General features: G+C 42.5%; 1 protein-coding gene across 3 annotated transcripts in view; it reads left to right on the plus strand.

The window, feature by feature from the left end:
* Positions 1-21240, plus strand: part of PRKCE (protein kinase C epsilon) — a 535976-nt gene that overhangs the window by 345786 nt on the left and 168950 nt on the right. For all 3 annotated transcript variants that reach the window (XM_012450580.2, XM_012450582.2, XM_064364050.1), the window contains exons 7-10: positions 1015-1157; positions 4127-4223; positions 7020-7219; positions 10222-10395. In XM_012450580.2, the coding sequence (XP_012306003.1) occupies positions 1015-1157; positions 4127-4223; positions 7020-7219; positions 10222-10395 (614 nt within the window). The remainder of the gene's footprint in view (positions 1-1014; positions 1158-4126; positions 4224-7019; positions 7220-10221; positions 10396-21240) is intronic.

Below are 21240 nucleotides of genomic sequence, written 5' to 3' on the forward strand. Positions count from 1 at the left end.
TAAAAAAATAGTTCTCTCCTCGTGTTCCTCACCCCCACCCCCCACACTGGAATCATGAGATTTTCTTTGTATTTACTAGGAGAATCTAGTTGATCTCCTGAAGAGCACAACTCTCCAATGAAGGCACCAAAGTCTATCCACTCAATGACTGGGTCCTCCTTAGAGTTTTTGACTCTTGGACTTATCTGGCTCTGAGCCCCCCAGTTTGTCAATTACAGTGACAGTTTTCCTACCCCGGCATTGTTCCTACAGAGGTTTCTGCTTTGGTAAGCTGTGATTCTCTGTATTCGCCTGGCTGGCTGGCTAATTTTGGGAGCAGCAGTTTCAGTTTTCCCTAGGACCTCACTTCACTTGGTGGATCTGGGAAGAGCTGTTAATTTTGCAGTTTGTTCAGCGTTTTGCTTGTTAGAATGGAGGGCTGCTGACTTCTAAGCTTTTCACCTGCCAGACTGGAAATGAACAGGTTGCTTTCACCTTTGATCTCCTACACCAAGGACTGCTAAGGGGAGAGGGAAAAAACAAAGAAATTCATTGAATACAGACTGTAGATCTGAAAGGGGACTTAGAAGTCCAACCACTGGTCATTCTTCTCTTAGTAATGTTCTAACATTTTAATAAAGTAATGGAGTAGACTGTATTCACATGACCTATTTGGGTCCAGAATTCAAATTAGCTTTTTTCAGAGAAAGGAATTAAGTTCTTCTAGAGTTAGTGTCCATTCCCTGGAAGGAAATGTAAATGTGATATTTACTTACTTATCTATTTTAATATACGTAGAAAGAAGGAAGCAACTAGAAACAGTGGTTATCTCTGCAAGGTGGTTTAATGGATGATTTTGTTCTATATGATGGAAGAATTATATATATATATATATATTTTTTTTTTCTATATTTTCCAAATTCTATCTCAAATGAACATGGAATACTTCATGAATATGTAATACAATCTCAAAGAAAAGAAGTAACATCTTAGGCCATGAATATTTATCTGTCTTTCCTCCATGTCTCCTCACAGTCTGCAAAATGAATGTTCACCGTCGATGTGAGACCAACGTGGCTCCCAACTGTGGAGTGGATGCCAGAGGAATCGCCAAAGTGCTGGCCGACCTGGGCGTCACCCCAGACAAAATCACCAACAGCGGCCAGAGGAGGAAAAAGGTAACTGGCTGTTTGGTAGTGTTTCTGGAGCCCTGTTCGGGCTAGCGTCTCTGTGCTGGCTTCCAGAGAGTGCTCTGGAGCGAGGTAATAATTCCTGGGTTTGAGGTATTTTACTCAAAACTGCAAGTGCTTAAAGAAAAAACCACAGAGAGAGGCCAGGCAGGTAACATTAATGTCTTCTTCAGCTGAAAACAAAGCAAGCATCGGGTTCTGTCTGCCAGAGAAACATAAGCGTGGAGCTGAGGAATTTGAAATTCCTTCTAGAAAATGCTTAACAACTCTATACAAGGAAATGGACTTATCTGCTTCCAGAACTGGCATGAAAGCAATGTCAGTGTCTGAACTTCACCCTTGGTATCATTATAATGAAGATAAATGGATGAAGAACTGGAACCACATTCTTTTCTAGGGAGGAAGCCAAGATGATTTGTGATAGTACCAGCACTGAGCTGCCCGGGGAATATTGTTAATGTCTCGCAACATAAAACATCTGGGCTTTTCTTTGGAGACCAAAACTGTCTCTATCTCTGTGACATTCTAAATATCAGTAAGAAGAGATCCATTTGCCAAAATGTTATTTTGGTAAGTCAGGGCCCACAGATGTAAACAGAGGGAAAGGCATCCGTAGCATTTCGTTTGTAGGCTCTTCTTTAGCCCTGGCTCCTAGCCTAGAAAATTTAAGAGGTCTTTGAAAAGTAAGTTATGAGAAAATTAGAACCATGTTCACAGGGCAGGAAATCCTGGTGAAGGGTGCAGTGGGGAATGGCCCGCATTGCCCAGTGGCAAACATCCTCGAGCCCCCTACTAGAAAAGCAAGTTTGACTCTAGGTAACTCTGCAATCTTGACGCCTAAATAGTCTCCCTAAATTTTGCCCTGACATGCCTTCTAATGGCATTTCCTACATTTCCTGGCTGTCTTCTCCTGTTAGAAGCTACCTTTGGCTCTTTCATGTTGCTTCCCTTCTATAGGAAAGGTTGAAGTATTTTTATTTTCTTAAACTTCTCCTTCTACTCTGTGTTCTCAATAAGCAAAGCTGTTTTGCAAGGTTGTAGAAAATATTCTCTTCTCCCTGGCTGAGATAACTGGGATTTTGTGCTTTGGGTGGCTCTTCTCGGCTTCGTAAATCCCAGTGGTGGAAACAGGACTTCAGTTGCTGACCTAAGGCGCTGGAATTGCAAGTAGAATATCAGTACCCAAGCATGCTAGGGCCCTGCTGAAGACGTGAGTTGAGCAAACACTCTGTGATGACAGTGTTTTGCAGACACATTTATAAGCTCTAGAGAGAGCCCTTTTCAGGGGATGTGGTTTTCATTCTTGTCTAGAAGTAAATTAAGATGGGTTCTTTGTTATGAAACATTTGGAAGAAAACTCAGTCCCCGCTGTCTTTGCCCTGTATTTACATGGGCTGTCTTGCCAGCTCTGAGACATTGTCTGCCTGTCTTGGATTTGGAAGAACCAAGAGGTAAGAAGCCAACATGAGAAATTCAAGAAGGGGCAGGATAGCAGGCTGAGGGTCTGTAGTCCTGCCATTTTTATTGCTGGGATGCTTCTGATGCAAAAATTGGAAAAAGCCAAGTTGTAACTCAAGTCACTGTGAAAGGATGGGAGAGAAGTGCCCTTGGTCTGAAGCTCAGAGGCTTCTTTGCAGGAACATCAGACTTTCTGGTGCTTTGGTAGCCCTCATGTTGCCCCTTGCAAGTAGTCTCTCATCCAGAAAGGATGTGTGTGCACAGCGGATTGACCAAGAGTAAGTGCAAAAAGGGAGCAGAAGTGTTTGTGATCTTTCAGTCCAAACCACTGGTGTTAATGGAGACTCAAAGTGGATATGCCAGCATCTGTGCCAAGGAAATCTCGCTAAGTGTTCTATTAAAATTTGCCAACAAATACCAATACATCTGAAAATATTTATTGAGCATCCCTTTTGTGTCTTACTTTGTGTAAGTCACTAGGGGCAATAAAAGTGCCAGGCAGAGTCTTACCTTCAAAGAACCTATAGTCTACTTGAGTAGAGAACCCCTCACAATATACACGTGAAGATACTAACCGTGGAAAACTGAATAAGATAATAAATAAGTGCCAAACAGGTGTCAGAGACAAGTGTCACATTGCTTTGCATGAGATGACTTGCATTGCTTGGATGGGTGGAGGGGGGCTTTATGGAAGACATGGGGTTGAGCTTTGCTTAGAAAGGTCAGTTGTATTTGGAGAGAATAAATAGTGAACAAACCGAAGTCTCCTGTTTTCTTCCCTTTAATTGGCAAATGAAACCTTGAGTCTGTGCTTTCAGAATATCAATTCAGCAAGTGCCACTGGGTACCAGGAACTTTTTTTTTTTTTTTTAGCAGTTTTTAATGAAAGTTGTATATAAGATTTATTCCTGGATCCTCTCAATTGTTTTTTCCTTGTATTTGCCCTTCTCCTTTCCTACTTGGTAACATGTGGGTTCCCGTTCAAGGATCTTGTGGTCTTTGTCCAACTTTAGCCTGGCATTAACCACCCTGCTGGAGTAGATGCCCATGTGGACAGTTGTGCCATTAGCCTTTTTCTCCTGTGCCCGTTCAGTGTAGATGACATATTTCTTCCTGTAAATCTGGACTGCTTTTTCAATTTGCTGACCTTTATAGTGTCCTCGCACAACCCGAACTACTACATCCTTTTGGATGGGCTTGGATCAAACACTGTACCTCTGTCTCAGCTCTTTGGAATGAGGGGAAGACATCATCTTCCTGTGAATGTGGGAAGATGCATTGAAATGCCTTTTGTGGTTCTTGCTTTGGTCAGAAGTCACAGAGGGATTGAACTTCGTTTTGGCTACTTTGGCCATGGCTGCGGAAGGGAAGAGGTGTACTGAGTTCCTGCTGCTCTAGGAACTGTCACAGCTCTTGTATGGCATCTTGATGCTTTTGATGTCAGGAAACTCTCAACCCTCCCTTCTGATGCCTCTGTCCCTGCTTTCTCTCCTCTCTAGCTCATTGCTGGTGCCGAGTCCCCGCAGCCTGCTTCTGGAAGTTCACCATCTGAGGAAGATCGATCCAAGTCAGCACCTACCTCCCCTTGTGACCAGGGTGAGACCCTCAGATTTGCTTCCTGATCTCCGAGCTCTGCCATTGGATGGACCAAGGAGCTCTGAGGCCTCTTTAACTAAGAGTGAGCTTGTTAGCTAAAAGAGCTAGCAGCCTTGTGGATTTTCACACACCCTTTCCCTGTTGATTTAATAGTTCTTTCATTCTACAAGAACTTCTTGAGGGCTGGACACTCCATGGCCATGTCTGCCATAAATTCTTTCTAGGCCGGGGTAACAGGAGAGCGAGTGTATGATGTTATGGTTCTCTGTTTTCCTTGCCTCTTTCCCTGGTTCCAAGTGTATGGGAGAGAGAAGGGTACCGCTCCTTCTCTTAAAGCTCTTGTCTGGCCCTAGACCTGTCAACGCCACTCCCTTGAATTGAGTTTGACAACCCCTTCCCCATCATCATACCCAAAACCTGGGATCAGCTTGAGTTAGGGGCTGGGTGAGGGAGGATGTCTTCTATCCTGGCCTTTGGGTGTGTGGGGATGGAAAGATGAAGCCAGAGGAGAGACTGAGAAAAGAAGTGGGAAGAAGGCCAGCCCCAGGCCTGATTTCCTTCTACAGCTCAGCCCTGGGTGTCTCCTTCTGTCTGAATATGCTTTAAGCAGTAAGTTCTGCAGACGTGATATGCACAGTAATACTTCTGCAGCCATCTGAGAGTGCTGGGGCTGAGGAGGGACTTACACTTGCAAAACCTCCTACTCTGGTGGCCATGACCAGATATGACTGGTAAGGGACATAGGTATCTGCAGAACAGGAATAACCATCATAGCCTGACAATGGTGCCTTGGTTTTTCTGTCTCCCTTTTTGTATTCATTGTCCTAACTTTATGCTCACACTCACTGTATGTTGGTGCTTCATTACTGTACCCCTAGGTTAGCGAGTGGAAAGTGGAAGGTCAGAGTGTCAAAAGGTCTGTCCCAAGGTTTGGAGATAAGTCAGGCAGGAGTGTACCCACGCTGGCTGAGGGGCCCATTCTCATCAAATGTTCCTTGGAGGTCACCATCATGACCCAGACCTTCTTACCCAGGAGTAAATAAAAGAGCTTTAGGGGTCATGCTCCAGCCCTGAGGCCACAAAATAATTGGTCTCGGTCCCTCTTCGTACTACTCCAATTAACTTTGTTTCTTTATACGCTATCTCATTCCAAAAGAGATTTGAAGCCTTCCTAAGTAGCCTGCCAGTACTCTGGGGCTGCAGAACTTGTAGGAAAATTTCACCTGTCCCTTTTTGATGCTGAGATCCCCTTGGGGAGCTTCAGGGAGACAGGATCATGTGGGAAAGATATCTCTGCACCCAAGTAAGAGTGCAGAGACCAGGGTTTCTAGGCCTGGCTCCTGTCCTGTATGTGCTCTGGCTCTGAGCTCTGCCATTGGATGGATACAGTGGCAGGATACAGTGCCCCCGGGGCCTCTGCTCATCCCACTTGACACAGGGGCCAGGATTTCCCAGCAGTGATTTGAGCACAGATGTCCCCCTGAGCAGGACATGACATTACAGAACAGAAATAAGACATTGGTTTTTTTCTTCCCTTATAAGAACACATAGAAAAACCTTTTCTTCGGGCTTTGGTGTCCTCAAACAACTGTGTTCTGCCTTCCAAAATCCATTTAATAACTGAGGCTTTTAGCTCTTTGGTGAAATTAAAAGTTACTTAGTGAAGCTAAGTGGTAACTAGATCACTACCAAATTGGCATGGAGAGTGTCTGCAGACTCAGCAGCTTTCCCTCCCTCCACCCTCCCCAACACATCTCAGAGGAGCCAAACTCCAGATCTAGAAAAGATCTCCGGATTCCTTGAGTGAGCCCTTGTGGGACTCTGTCCTGCTGAAAAGAAGCTGAAGATCTCTTTGTGTCACTCATGCCTAATTCTGATTCCCAAGGGTTAATAGGCTATGTTCCCCTTCTGTAATCCCAGTCATTCACAAGCATCTTTTCAAATCGGATTATGCTCAAGATGCCCATTTCCACACAGAAGGGTGCGTGTCTTGATGAATGAGTTGCTAACAGTAAAGCTTCTTCAAATAGGAAAGGTCAGAGGATCATCCAGCATTATCTCCCACAAGTGATTCAGGTCATAATCTCCAGAGCGGGGCACAAGACCGTCTCTTAGTTGAGAAATTGTACTGAGGAATTCCCGCCCCATTGGAGATAAGTTTGCAGTATGTCACTCGGGGAAGCAATTCTTTTGTTAATGATAAGCCCTTTGCTCGTTTTGTTAGATAACCTTGTGTGAGATGGGTATTTAGAAGAAACCCGGAAACAAGGCTGAGTCAAGGCTTTTAGAAGGTATGAAGGTTTCCACCTTCGCTGATCAGCCACCATTCTGATGGCTCAGTTGTTGAAATAATTAATCACCAGTGATTACTGTGATGACAGATCTTGATTAGTTGTTCTCATCTTCAAATGAAACTTGAAGGGTACCTGTGGCTCTGCAGAATTCCAGTGGGGGCCTAGATTTGTATGCTGCACCTAGAGCAATGGAATAGGCCACTAGCCAATGGGGGCTTTCAGAGAGATGGCCAGGTCCAGTGTAATCTGGAGTTTACAAGGGCAGGGAAGGGACTGTGTCCTCTTCCTCTTTGCATACCTAGGCTCTGCTGCACATTAGGTGCTAATGAGAGTGTGTTGAACAGAGGAAGAAACATACAAAGGGATGCCATACTGGGTCTGTTGTTATGAAGAACCAGAAAGAGAACTAAGGGCTCACAGGGGAAAGTCTGGTTGTTAAGTCCTAATGGAAGAGACGTATGAGGTCTGCACTAATGCAATTTCTTGTTCCCCTTGTCCCTAGAATTAAAAGAACTTGAGAACAATATTCGGAAGGCTTTGTCATTTGACAACCGAGGGGAGGAGCACCGGGCAGCATCGTCTCCTGATGGCCAGCTGACCAGCCCTGGTGAGAACGGTGAAGTCCGGCAAGGCCAGGCCAAGCGCCTGGGCCTGGATGAGTTCAACTTCATCAAGGTGTTGGGCAAAGGCAGCTTTGGCAAGGTCTGTGGCACACATGGGTGGAACTGCTGGTTTTGTTCTACCCCTTAGTATTGTTTCATCTGTTTGATGTAAGATTAAGAGAGGAACCTTTCAGCCAGACCTCATTAGGTTTTCTTTCCTTTCTCGTAAGTGCAAATGGCCTGAGGCCAAGCGGATAGGAGCCCTGGTTCTGCTATTAATTGGCTATATGAGACTTTCACCTAGTGATTTAACCTCTTTGGAATTCAGTTTTTCTCATTTGTTGAATGAGGACAGGAATCAAGTGAGATAGTGGATGAGAAAGTGTTTCGGAAAGTTTTAAAGTGTTCAGCATTCCATATCAATAGTGGTATCAATACATTTCTTCCCGCCTTCAGAGATCCAGCTGAAATTCTGTTTTTAATTCATTATGAAGACTTTGAGAATGAATCTCTGCCCTCAGTAAACCTAGGGTTCAAAGCAAATTTAGCATGCATTACTTTGGAAGGTAAATGTTATCTAACTGATCTTTCTGGCATGTAATAAATGTTTTGTTTATCCTCTACATGTGGCAAGAGAATGAGAATAATCATCTCATGTATTGAATCAGGGTCCTCTGCCCTTGGTGCCATTCTCCACATCCTGTTCCCCACTGAGATGAATGCAGTGGTGTGGGGTGTGGCCTTTAGTATGCTCAATAAAGCACTAATGGTGATCAGCCACCACTCTGATGGCTGGGTGAGATGGAAAAATAACCCCTGTTCATTTTAGAAAGAAGACGAAGGGGCAGGGAGCAGAGGAAGCTGTTTGCATTTCACCTGAGATCTCTGACTGTTCCCTGGCTCTGTTCAGAGCTGAGCCTGGGAGTCGCTTTTCTGGGACCTTCTGAGAGGTTCTGGGAGGTCCTGCTCTGGGGACCTGGAAGTGCCTGGGATCACATACCCTGGCATGTCCTGAACTCTGTCCTGGACAGAGTTTCTCTCCGTCACCCAGTCTGGAGTGCAGTGGCACAATCTTGGCTCACTGCAACCTGTGCCTCCTGGGTTCAAGCGATTCTCCTGCCTCAGCCTCCCAAGTAGCTGGGACTGCAGGCGTGTGCCACCATGCGCTGCTAAGTTTTTATATTTTTAGTAGAGACGGGGTTTCACCACGTCAGCCAGGATGGTCTCTATCTCCTGACCTCGTGATCCACCCTCCCTGGCCTCCCAAAGTGCTGGGATTACAGGCGTGAGCCACCACACCTGGCCACTTCCTGGACTCTTGAAAGCAGCAGCCTTTAGGTCAGTCAGCTGGCCCAGTCCACCTAGTTCCCAGCCATCTCACCTGCCCCTATCTCACCCTGAGATTACTTTGGTGGGAAGGTAACTGGGATTTACTTAAATGGCAAAAGCTGAAGCAATTACATTCTTTAGAGACTAGCTAAATAAGAAGAGGTCCTCTGGTTAGGCATAACTCTGGGGACGTGATCAGGATGTGTTCTAATTTTGAGCAAGACTCCAAGATTCTAGGTTTTCATATAGTGTAGGCAGGACGGGAACTTAGATGACTTTGGAGCGTTTAGGTTATCTCTTAGGAAAAATCACAGCCAAAGTTTGAGCCAGTTTTAAAGAGTCTGTAAAATGTGTGGGTGACAAAATGTCTTCAGGTTAACGTGGTGAATTCCTTCATTAAGTTTCTGATGGCTGCTTTTTAGCTTTGACGACTTACATTAGAATACTGTACTTAGGAGTTACATATTTAAGAAAAGAAAGGCTTGTGACGTTTGTAGGTAAATGAGTGTAAAAATATCAAATGATAGGAACACTTTAAGAAAATAGAACTGTTAATTAGCTCTCTAGAAAAGGAATCACGTTTCCAGCTTCAAAGTTATAAAAGAAACCATAAAGGCAAACAAGGACAGATTCAACTACATAAAGATACACGATTCTTTTCAATAGAATAAAATAACAGAAAATCATAAAACAGGCTTAGAAAAACCTTTGCAGAAAGTAAAGGGTTAGTATCTTTATATATCATATGTGTATAAGTTTGTAAGAAATTAATATGACAGCAGCATAACTAAACAAAGGAGATGTGAATAATTCACCCAAAAAGAAATACAGTCAGAAAACAGATGTTTTTAAAGTTTTAAGTTAAAATAGCACCAAAGTAATATTTCACAACTATTAAGTGAGCAAAAAAAAAACCTTTTTAAGTGAAAATACTCAATGTTGGTAAGTCACCATGAAACTCTAGCACTTCTACATTGCTAGTAGCACATCGTATCACACATCCTTTTTGAAAACAGGAAATGTGCAAATAGGAAAGGGTTAAATGCTTAACCCTTTAATCTCCATGAGTTTCCATCTTACAAATGTAATCCAGGAAGTATTGTTTTAACTGTGTACAAAAATACTCAATACAATTTATATAATAGTTAGTGATTAGATATAACTTGTGTCTAATTTGAGGGAAATGGTTACATAAATTATATTCAAATTGAGTATAAGCAACCATGATAATGATGGAGACCATGCGGAGAATCCTTATAAGATAATGCTCAGTTAAAAATACTTACAATATTTGCTGTACTATAGTTCTAAGTATGACAAGCACATATAAGCCTATGAATAACCATTCAACAGATGTGCATTGAACTTCTCTTTTCTATGCCAGGGCACAGTGCCAGAGATTAAAAATAAATAACTGTAGTAACTATTAGAATGTAGTAACTGTAGACTTATAGTAACTGTAGAATAGGCAGTTTTCTTAAACATTATATAAACATTATATATCTATATATCTTGAGATATATATATATATCTTGAGAAGGGGGTCTCACTATGTTGCCCATGCTGATCTGTAACTCCTGGGCTCAAATGATCCTCCTACCTCAGCCTCCCAAGTATCTTGGATTACAGGTGCATGCCACCACACCAGGCTTGTTATAATATTTACAATTAAAGAAAAACAGAATTAGTTTTTAAAGTATTTGGTATTAGCTTATGTTTCTTCTTTTTATTCCATACATGCATAGATTCATGGGGGCAATTGATTGATTGCAGGTCATGTTGGCAGAACTCAAGGGCAAAGATGAAGTATATGCTGTGAAGGTCTTAAAGAAGGATGTCATCCTTCAGGATGATGACGTGGACTGCACAATGACAGAGAAGAGGATTTTGGCTCTGGCACGGAAACACCCATACCTTACCCAACTCTACTGCTGCTTCCAGACCAAGGTATGTTAGGAAGAAGCTGGCTGGCCACCGTGTTGGGGCATCCTGACTATCAGATAAAATACCAATTTTAGACCCTCTACATTGTTCTCTCAAAGAGCTTGTAAAGTGGGATGGATTTTACCTTGAAAAGATCAGGGTACATTTGAACAGTGTCTTCTTTTTTAAGGCACGGGATTTTCCATTCAAGGTTCTGCTTGTGAAGGGATGAGGCAGCTGTGGAACTCTTTGCACATAGAGCTGGACAAAGCCAAATGACTAAACTCACTGTTTGCTCATTGGAAAAACCAACAAGTGTGGTTAGTCCTTGCTCTGCTCCTAACTTTCTATCACTAATCAAATCACTTAACTTCTGTGTTATTTTTATGTCGTATGAAAAAGAGTAAAGGCCACCTTAATCTTTTCTAATCTGTGTAACGTCATCTGAAGTAAAGGATGTGAACAAGTGCTTAAAATTCCGTAGTGAAACACACATATCAGGCAGCATTTTTAATTTACCACATAGGTGTCTGGGAACCAGAAGGTGGCAGTAAAGAAACAAAGATAATCCAGAACTCCATGGTAGGGTCTGACTTGAGTATCATTAACTGATTTGTTGTTTATTCTTAGTAAAGAAACGCCAGTATTCTTTAGGAAGCTCTAATTTTGTTATCCTTTTTGAGGGGTTGGGAGGAGTTAAAGTCTTCTAGGATCATTATGAGTGTTTGTAGTATTTTTGCTTCTTGAGAAGGCAAAGACAGACATCACCTGAAACTCCTAGCTGTGGCTTATGTGGAGACCAGACACGGAGGGTGACATCATGGAGAGGTGATTCCCCGCTTCGGGTGTATTCTCATCTCCATGTCATTGTGAATGTGTTTTTTCACCTAAAATTCAACAGTTATTCATTGAGTCATTGAGCAGACTTTTATTTTATTATATTTCATTAAATCTTTCCTGTGTATCTGATGCCATGCCAGGAGATACAGTGGTGAACAAGATCAGTCACTGATCTCAGGGAGTTTACGTTCTTTTTGGTACACCATTTCCCAAAGAGGATTTCTCAGAACCCCAATCACTTGAACAGCTGTAAGAACAAAGAACTCTGTGACCCATAGTTGGAATCACTGAAAACTTGACCTCTCTTAGTCTCAACACACATTTGTTTATTAGCACCTTGAGGAGATCTGTAATGAAAAAAAAAATTACCTTTGTTTAATCAACTTTTCCCAACTTATTTGACCCCAGGCTCTCCCATCTCTCTCACACACACATGCACCCACACACACAATACCCATTCTAAACTGAAGAACCCTGATCCAGTGGAATTTTTCCTATCCTTCTGATCTCTCAGGAGAATAAGAAATATCATCTGAAAATCTGGAAATCATTCTGCTTATCTTTCAAGGATACATATTTAGTTGTCTATGAAACTTTCCTCAGAGATCCCCATTTAATAAAAATCTATTCCTTTTTCTGAACAAGTATAAATTACTAGCTATTCTCATTTTTTATGTGTGTTGTGTAATGCCTAATATTTGTGAGTTTGTGTGTATACAGAGTACTACATAGTAGAGACTCAGTGATGGAGTTAACTTTCTTCTTTTTTTCCACTAGAGCGTAATTCTAGATTCATGAGAAACGTATCATATTTTATATTTTCCATAGTGCCCATCACAGGGCTCATATTGACAGGTACCCACTGACAGACTCAGAAGCTTGGAAAAATTTTTCAAAGCCACCTTATCTCTCTCTCTCTCTCTCTCTCTCTCTCTCTCTCTCTCTTTCTCTTCCTTTCTTTACTTTTCCTTTTTTTTCTTTTTGGCACCAGTGAGAAAATTGAGTTTCAGAGAATTAAAGCTATTTTGCCCACAGGCACTCCATTGTGGCAGAGTCAGACCTGGCATCTCATCTAGTCTCTAGGATTCCCAAGGCAGAGGAGCCTTGCTCTGATTTACATTGCTACTTTCTTGTGCCCGACCCAGCATAGGGTCCCTTCTGTTGGAGGAATCCTCCTACTTTCCCTGTCCCCAGCAGGTAGCCCTCTCTCTCACTGTCTAAGGTGGCTTTCAAGGCAGGGAGGCACTCTGGCACATTTTCTTTACACACATTGTCAAGAGATCCAACATCTTAGGAGGGGTCCAGTTTAGTTGTGAGGGCTCTATGGAGCCCCTGTACATGGTGGATCTTGGGAAGCCACAGGTGAAGGTCAGCCTGGTGAATGAGTGAGGGATTGGGAATGGATGTCTTCAATGTCAGCAGTGTTCTCCTTTGTGCATTGTAGAATATCAAGGCTAAGGATTCCTCATCATATGGCAGCTTTTGGAGCATAAGATGGTGTTGAATGATACCAGGCATTTCTTTTATGGCAGAACAATTATCAAACTGACATGGATATTGTCATGGATAGCTGTAGGGTGAGGATGGCAGAGAAGGAGCTTCCTTTGTAGTTCAGATATTTACTATCTTTTCTCAGGCCACTGTCAGGCAGCCACAGTCACAGGAGCAGCTTTGTACCACCTCCCTCATGCCACCTCAGTTTCGTAGAACACTTTGCTTTATGTAACAGATGCATATTCATTGAATTTTTCCAAAGTGAATCATATTTTAACCTCATGGAAGGATCTTAACTTACTTAGGAAAGGAACCTGATGAAGAATCAGCTTATACACCTTCAACTTAACTTTTAAAAAATATGACTTCCCTATGACAAACCAATAGTCTGTCACAGTTTTAAGGAGTACCTATTATTCACCTGACTCTGAGGTAGATGCTGGGTATGGGGTTATTAACACAAAGGAAGACAGTTGTCAAGTGGAAGGGTTCACCAAATGATAAATTGGGAGGTTATTCTAACTTCCACAAGCTAAGAGGGAGTAGCAAAGAGCATCGAATAGTTATGTTCTAGGTTGAGTATTCAAACCAAGAAGATTCAGAGGAGGGGGTCTTCCCTAGGATCTAGTGGGAAAAGGGGGCTCAAGCCAGGCTTTGAAAGGTAGAGAGGATTTGGGCAGGATTCGGGAATAGCAGCTGGGTTTGGTAGCTGTAGAATTTAGTCTTGCTTGATTTCACTTTTCCTGAAAACAAAGGACAGTTCCTCTGAGCCACCTTAAACCTGGTTTCCACTAAGACTCTAATACATGATTCAGGAACACAAAGATCTGATTCCAATCCTATTAAGATTTCTTTCATTCTTATTTAATTATGACATACAGAACAGCAATAATGTTAAGTCGAGTTTAATTATTTTTATGTGAGCTTTTATTTTTCAACGTATCAGAAAAATGGTCCTTTTGGAAACACTCCTGTGAGAACTTCTTCTGATAGATTACACATAGCTTCAGGCTGTGTGCTGCATACAAGTTCCCTGGAAAGACTTAGAAGTATGTAAAGCGAGGGCATCATATCTGATATGATGACTAATAGCAATGGTGGTGCGAACCCACTGGCATCAATCACGATGACACAGTCAGGTTTGGGTCTGGTCAGTGCAGCCCACTGAATGACCAACTTATAGTTGAAGAGGAATTTGGGCTTCTCTGTACTGAGCCTGCCTGCCCTTGGCTCATGTGCTCCATCCCTCTCCATGGGATCTAGAAAGGCAAAAAGCAAATAAAATGCCTCCAGCTTTCCAGGGCTAGTGAGAAAAAGCAGACAGAACAACAAATTAAGCCAGTGATTTTAATATCAGTCACATTCAAACCAGTGTGTCTTCGGGACGCAAGAGTAACCTGAACCATGTAGGGAATTCTATAAAACTCGATTTAATTCACTGTCAAAGCATAAGGTACAGAAAGGAGGATAAAGGACTTCCAATTCCAGCCAAGATCAAGTACCACATTCATCCTAGGTCCTCCCTCTTACAACTGAAAGACCCTGGACATAATTCTTATTTTATAAAGGTAGGATGCTTACCAAAATTGGCATAGCCACAGAGAACTCTATCTGTTGATGTGAATGAAAGACCAAAATTTTTATATTTAAAAATGCCAGATGATTTTTAAGTGAATGGTATTGTCAGTAGTGTTTAATATTTTCTTACATATGAGAAAAAAACAAATGTTCTCATATATCTACAGTTGTTTCTTTCTTTAAAAAAATTATGGCCTATAATTATTTTAATAAATGTACAAGTATTTATTGTCAAGCATCTACTATGTACTAGATGCTGTTGTATTATTTTCCAGTGCTTGAACTCTCAACCAATTCTATCTCCTACTTCTTCCAAGAAAGTAATATTGGCTGAACTAGAGCAAAGAAGGAAGAGGAGAAAGGGAGCGTATTTGAAAAACAAGGAGACAGATTTCTACATCTGCAAGATCAGATGCCCCTTGGTAGAGAGGCATTGTTAATGCTATAAGCCCTCCCTATTGGACTGCTAGGCTCTGAAACTTAGGGGCTTGGTCAGGGTTTAGGCGGGAAGTGACTTTTGGAATTGCCTCTCCCGGTTCCCAGGTTCCCATTCAGGCATTGACTACAAGGGACAGGAGAACCACTAAGAGGTAGTTTTGTTTTTGCTTTTTTTTTTTTTTTTTTAAGTTACAGGAAATGAAATTCCCAGATTTTTAGTCTGTACGTTTGTATTTATGACCCCCATTGTTGAAGCCGGTCTCTCCAACTGGATCCCATAAAACCTGTCTTGAATAATTTCATGATTTTTTTCCTCTTTAAAAATTTCATCTCTACACAATCCTACCCATCCCCCAGCCTTTGGCATTTCCTGCCAGGCCTGGGAAGCCAAGTTCTGGAGGGCTCTGCTGCGAAGGAAACAGAGGGTAAACTAGAGACTCTCCCTTGGCCAACCTCCCTCATTGCCCTAGGGAAAATGCAGCATGGAAAAATCCTTAAAAAGCAACTGGAGATGTTTTCAAATGCGTTTGAATCATCTGTGTGAGCAAGGAGGGAAGTGAGAAAAGGAGTGTTAACAAGGTAGGAGCAGAGGTATCATTTCAAGGAACTCTCAACTCTACAGAACAGCAAACACTAAACCAAAAAAAAAAAAAAAGTAAAAATTAGGCCATTGGTAGATTTTTTTCTAAAGAGATGGCTGTGTCAGATTTAATCTAAAAACAGCTGACAAAGCAATTGAAGATGGGTGTCTTTCCTGCTAGACCACACAGCCTGTCTGAGGCAACACCGCTACGACTCTGAAGGAGTTGGAAAGTGTGTGACCAGCTTTGATGAGTGCTTTTCGAGAACAGATTGAGACGCTCAACACAGTGATTTGGTTTGTGGGTCAGGCAGCCACCTGGGAATCAATATGCTTGCCAATAACAGATTTCAAACAGAGATAGCCTCAGTAATTTGCAATAGATTTAGCGAGATGAGATCCGTGGTAGAGGTTACAGGCTTAGTGTTGGCAGAATCTGTTATTAATAGCATCAGACTCCAGGCAACTCCATCTCTCTACTTCTGATGACCATCTTTGCCTGATATTAGGCTGGACAGCAATGCCATTTCTTCTGATCAGCCAATTAACACATCTTTAGTGGGGACCTATGGTGTGCAACTCACTGCAAGGTGTGACAAGACTTTTATGGTAGGGCCTTTGGTCAAACTAGTTGGGGGTTAAGCTCTACTCTTGTGAAGGAACACGGGGATGTATGTGTGTGGTGGCGTGTTGTCTGTGTAGATGGGCCGGCAGTTCTCTGGCCAGTCAGAGAAGAACCATCTCTGGTTTCCACGATCAAGCAAGGCTTTATGGAGCAAGACAACTTCATCCAGGTCTTGAAGCATAACAGGATTCATTCTGTGTGATAAAGGAAAAGTTGTGGAGTTTGTTCATGCTCGTGTGTCCCCGGGGCAGAGAAGGATGTGTTGACTCTTAATCTAACTGCTGCAGCCTCATGTAATCTCTTTGCATATAAGGAAACCTTACATTTGAATAGGACCTTTGCTTTTAAAAATGCCCTGACTGGCCGGGTGTGGTGGCTCACACCTGTATACCCAGCAGTTTGGGAGGCTGAGGCCAGTGGATCACCTGAGGTCAGGAGTTCAAGACCAGCCTGACCAATTTGGTGAAACCCCATCTGTAGTAGAAATACAAAAATTAGCCAGGCATGGTGGCGGGCACCTGTCATCCCAGCTACTTGGGAGGCTGAAGCAGGAGAATCGCTTGAACCTGGGAGGCAGAGGTTGCAATGAGCCAAGATCACACCATTACACTCCAGCCTGGGCAACAGAGCAAGACTCCGTCTCAAAAAAAAAAAAAATGCCCTAACTTAGATCAGCCATTTTACATCTGCCTAATGGTGTCTCTGTGAGTTAATCTACCATACTCTGTGGTTATTCATGCTTCCCTTTTTTTTCAGAATTTGTTTTTGTTGTAAAATACACATGATATAAAATGTGCCATCTTAACCATTTTTTAGTGCACAGTTCAGTGGTATTAAATACATTCATAATGTTGTACATCCATCACCCCCTCCACCTCCATACCTGTTTTCATCTTACGACCCTGAAACTCAATACCCATGAAACAGTACCTTCCTATTCCCTCTCCTCCAGCCCTTGGCAATAACCACTCTGTCAGTCTCCATAATCTTGACTACTCTATGTACCTCTTATAAGTGGAATCATACAGTAATGTCTTTCTGGGACTGACATATTTCATTCAGCAGAATGTCCTCAAGGTTCATCCATGATGTAACATGTGTCAGAATTTCCTTCCCTTTAAAGGCCGAATACTATTCCATCATATGTATAATACCATGTTTTACTTATCATCTGTGGATGGACATTTTGACTTCCATGTTTTGGTCACTATGAATAAGGCTGCTATGAACATGGGCGCGTGAATATTTCTTTGAGGTCTTACTTTCACTTCTTTTAGCTACATACCTAGAAGTGGGATTCCTGGATTATAGAGTAATTCTATTTGTAATTTTTTGAAGAACTGTTATACTTTTTTTATAATGACTGAACTATTTTACATTCCCCTCAGCAGTGCACCAGGGTTCTGATCTGATTTCCCTAGGACTGTACCCAACACTTGTTACTTTCTGTTTTTGATAGTAGCCACTCTGATAGGTGTGAGGTAGTATCTCATTGTAGTTTCAATCTGCATTTCCCCAGTGATTTGTGGTCACTCATTTTTACAGATGAGAACACCAAGGCCCAGTCAAGTCTTATAATTTGTTTGCAACAGAACCCAGATTGGAATCAAGGTTTCCCAACAGCCTCTGTTGTTCACTGTGTCTTTCTGTCTCCCGCTCTTCCTCCTGTCCAAATTCTCCACTTCAAATAGCCTCACCTCCAAATCTCCTCTTCCCCAACCCCTGTCACACACATGAAAAAGGGTTTGAAGGGGCGACAGCTCTATATTTTACATGAACTCAATGAGACTGGGATTAGCAAGTATTAGTGTCCCTTAAGTTGGTAAGAGGAGCAGGGATGATGAGCCCATTTCTAGAAATGTTTCTGTTTTCTGAAAGTATAAAAGAGAAAAGAGGAAAAAAGGGGGTGTGGGCATAGGAATGATCCAAAATGGGCTGGAGTAGAATGAGGCTGTCACACTTGTCTGTCCAACCATTGCTTACTGAGCACCTGCTACATGCCGGGCCATGGAGCATCATGGGGCACCATGCCGCCTGCTGAGGAACACAACGCGGGGAAAGGTAGGTAGGAGTCCCGGCCTCATGAACTCGAAGCCTCATGGGAGCATAAAACTGCTCTGCTGGCCTCTATGGAGGTTCAGAGGTTGCAGTGAGCCAAGATCACACCACTGCCCTCCAGCCTGCGTGACAGAGTGAAACTCCACCTCAAAAAAAAAAAAAAAAAAAAAACCTACTGGCCTCTGTACAGTGCCCAGAACGCAGTGCTTTATTTTCTTTCAGAAACTGTTGGCTTGATCTTTTTTTAAATTGTTTTTTAATCACAAAGATTATTTATTAATTGGAGAAAATGTAGAAAAGTCACAAGAGGACAAGAAAGAAAATAAGAACAATTTACGTGCCTACTACTAACGTTTTGATGTGTGTAATTCCAGTTTTAGAAAAATACATATCTGTTCATACATATATATTTATAACATCAGTATCATACTCTGTGTAATCTGTTTCACTTAGTAATATAGTATAGCTATTTTCCTTGTCACTAAGTGTTCTTCGACCAAGTGATTTCTGGGGTTTTACAGTATCTGAGGGCCTCCGGTAGACATTCTGCATTGGGGGTTGCAGGTGGCTGGTAAGTGCCTGGCTTCTTCCCAGCTGATGTTAGCAGTGAGTGGACCGCATGTTCTGCCCAGTCCTGGCCAGTGATGGTGCTGCCCTCTCTGCAGCAGAACCGCCTCCTCCTACTTACATCTCTCTCTTTCTGTAACATCAACTTGAGTACAACTTGTAAATACTCTATTGGCATTGACATAATGTAAACTAAGACTTCAATGTCTTTAACATTAAATATGTGTGTATACAGCAGGTCTTTGAATAACCTGGTTTTGTTCAATATAATTTCTTTATAATCTTGATGAGAAAAATATCGATTCCTGGCTAGGGCCACTGACTATGTGGAGTTTGTACTTTCTCCCCATGCCTATATGGGTTTTCTTCCGGGACTTCGATTTTTTCCCAAAGCTGTGCACATCAGGACAATGGTACATCTAAATGGTCCCCATCTGAGTGTGGGTGTGTGTGAGTGCGCCCTGCAATGGGATGGGGTCCTGTCCAGGGTGGTTTTCACCTGGAACCCTAGGCTACCGGAAGACGTTCCACCCATCCATAACCCTGAACTGGAGCAAGTGGGTAAATGATACTTTTACTCATTTTTCTTAATCTTTCTTAAATGTGTGCATAGCTCATATTTACTTCAATGTTTAATATTAGAAGTGTCATTTCAGTTTTAATATTCAAAGTGTTCTAAATAACTTTGCTTAGAAGTTTGATGTTTTTGTAACCAGAAATATGCCTTAGGAATGTAATCTTCTTTATACCATGTAGCTTATGGTAAAACTGGTTTCCTTACATGTCTTTTCCCTTGAAGTCACTGTTTCCAAGAACCTTTCGATGACATTAAGTGAAGACTTATTGTATACCATTTGGCTAGGAGGTATTTATATTTACCCATTCTCCTAAACCTATTTGCTTATTCTTCTAAAGCTGTTGGTTTTCTTTTTTCTTTTCTTTATTTTTGAGATGGACTTTTGCCCTTGTCCCTCAGGCTGGAGTGCAATGGCGCAATCGCAGCCCACTGCAACCTCTGCCTTCCAGACTCAAACAGTTCTCCTGCCTCAGCTCCCTGAGGAATTACAGGCATGCACCACCACACCTGGCTAATTTTTCAATTTTAATAGAGACAGTGTTTTACCATGTTGGCCAGGCTGGTCTTGATCTCCTGACCTCAATTGATCTACCCACTTCGGCCTCCCAAATTGCTGGGATTACAGGCGTGAGCCACCGTGCCCAGCCAAGCTGGTGGTTTTTAAATTAGGTTTTGTGGAGGTGCCTCAGTTGCTTCAGTGTGTGGTGGGTGGGAACTGGGCACGCAGACCCTATATTCGCTGGTGGGGGCGGACCTACATGTGCCGCCTACTCCACCTGGCCGCGCAGCTCCACGTCCCACCATTTCGCATGTTAGCATTCCCAGGAAGATAACGTTTGAAAATAGGATTTCACTTTGAAAACAGTTTAAAACCACTACAACTTTGACTGGGAGTTGGAGTGAGTCTTCATTTTTTTTTTTTTTTACCCATCTATATTGTAATCTAATGTATACAAGTGTCATTTCCTGAAGGTCTCCGCTACAAATGTCTTTTCATTATTAAAATGGACACATTCCTGAGATTTGGGCAGAAATGGAATTTTTGAAGCACATTGAAGATTCTGGTATTCTGTCTGAGTAATATAGTTCATTGTTTAGATCATTCACAGAAGTGCCTGCTGATATGTAAAAGTGTGTGTTGAAACCTTTGACTCACTGCTGACAGGTGCAGAGGCCTGCAGATAGAATGTAACTGGGATATGACACTACTTCGTTGAGAATTTGTGCCAGAACCTTTTGAGGCACTGTTGGGAGATAACAGGGACTGGGAAGGAGAGTGATGACAAGACACAGCAAACAGTAACTTAGAATAAAGGCAGTATGTGATAAAGAGGAAGGAGAGACATATTTATTGAGCACCTATTATGTGGCAAGCCTATCCAAGTTGTTTAAAAGCCGATTTCATAAATCTTACACAAGTTCCATGGGATGTAGGTATTGTTGCCTGTTCTTTGGGCGGGTAAGGAAACAGACCCAGGGAGGCTTAACCACTTAGTCAGGATCACACAGAGTTAAGTGATAAAGCTGGGATTCAGACCAACAGTCCCCACCTTGCCTCCTGAGGGTGAGAAGGGCCACTGTGGAACAGGGTGGATGCTGGGGCATGAGGGGAGCAGGGCACGGTGAGTTTGGGGGCAGGAGGCATTTGCAGAAATGGCCCCCCGATTCGGGGAGTATAATGATGAGTCCTGCTGGTATCACATGCTTGTGCTGGGAAGCTGTGAGGAAGACGACTTCATGAGGAGGTTCTGGCTAAGTTGTGGAGTTTTTACCATGCTAGCCAAGGAGTTTGCACTTGTTCTGGAAGTAAAGGGGAATTCCTTGAAGATGTTATGGGAAATGAGGACTGAAAAGCACAGCCTGACAGCTCTGTGTAGAGTGCATTAAAGGGAAAAATGAAAACCAGAGGTACCTGTGAGTACCTTTGAGTGGGGAAGAACTTCCGCAGGAGCATTGATGTGGCCACTTGCTTTCCCCTCTGCATCTGCAAAGCCCTCCTGCTTGTGAAGAAAGAAAGGATAGTCCTCCATTTAGCACTTAGAAAATATCAATTGTGTAGCCCCAGACTGATTAGAAATAAGAACTTAAGTTGCTGCTAATTGCGGCAGGTGA

This window comes from Aotus nancymaae, unplaced genomic scaffold (assembly GCF_030222135.1).
Source record: "Aotus nancymaae isolate 86718 unplaced genomic scaffold, 86718_ANA_hifiasm-v0.15.2.pri h1tg000057l, whole genome shotgun sequence".
Taxonomy (NCBI): Eukaryota; Metazoa; Chordata; class Mammalia; order Primates; family Aotidae; genus Aotus; species Aotus nancymaae.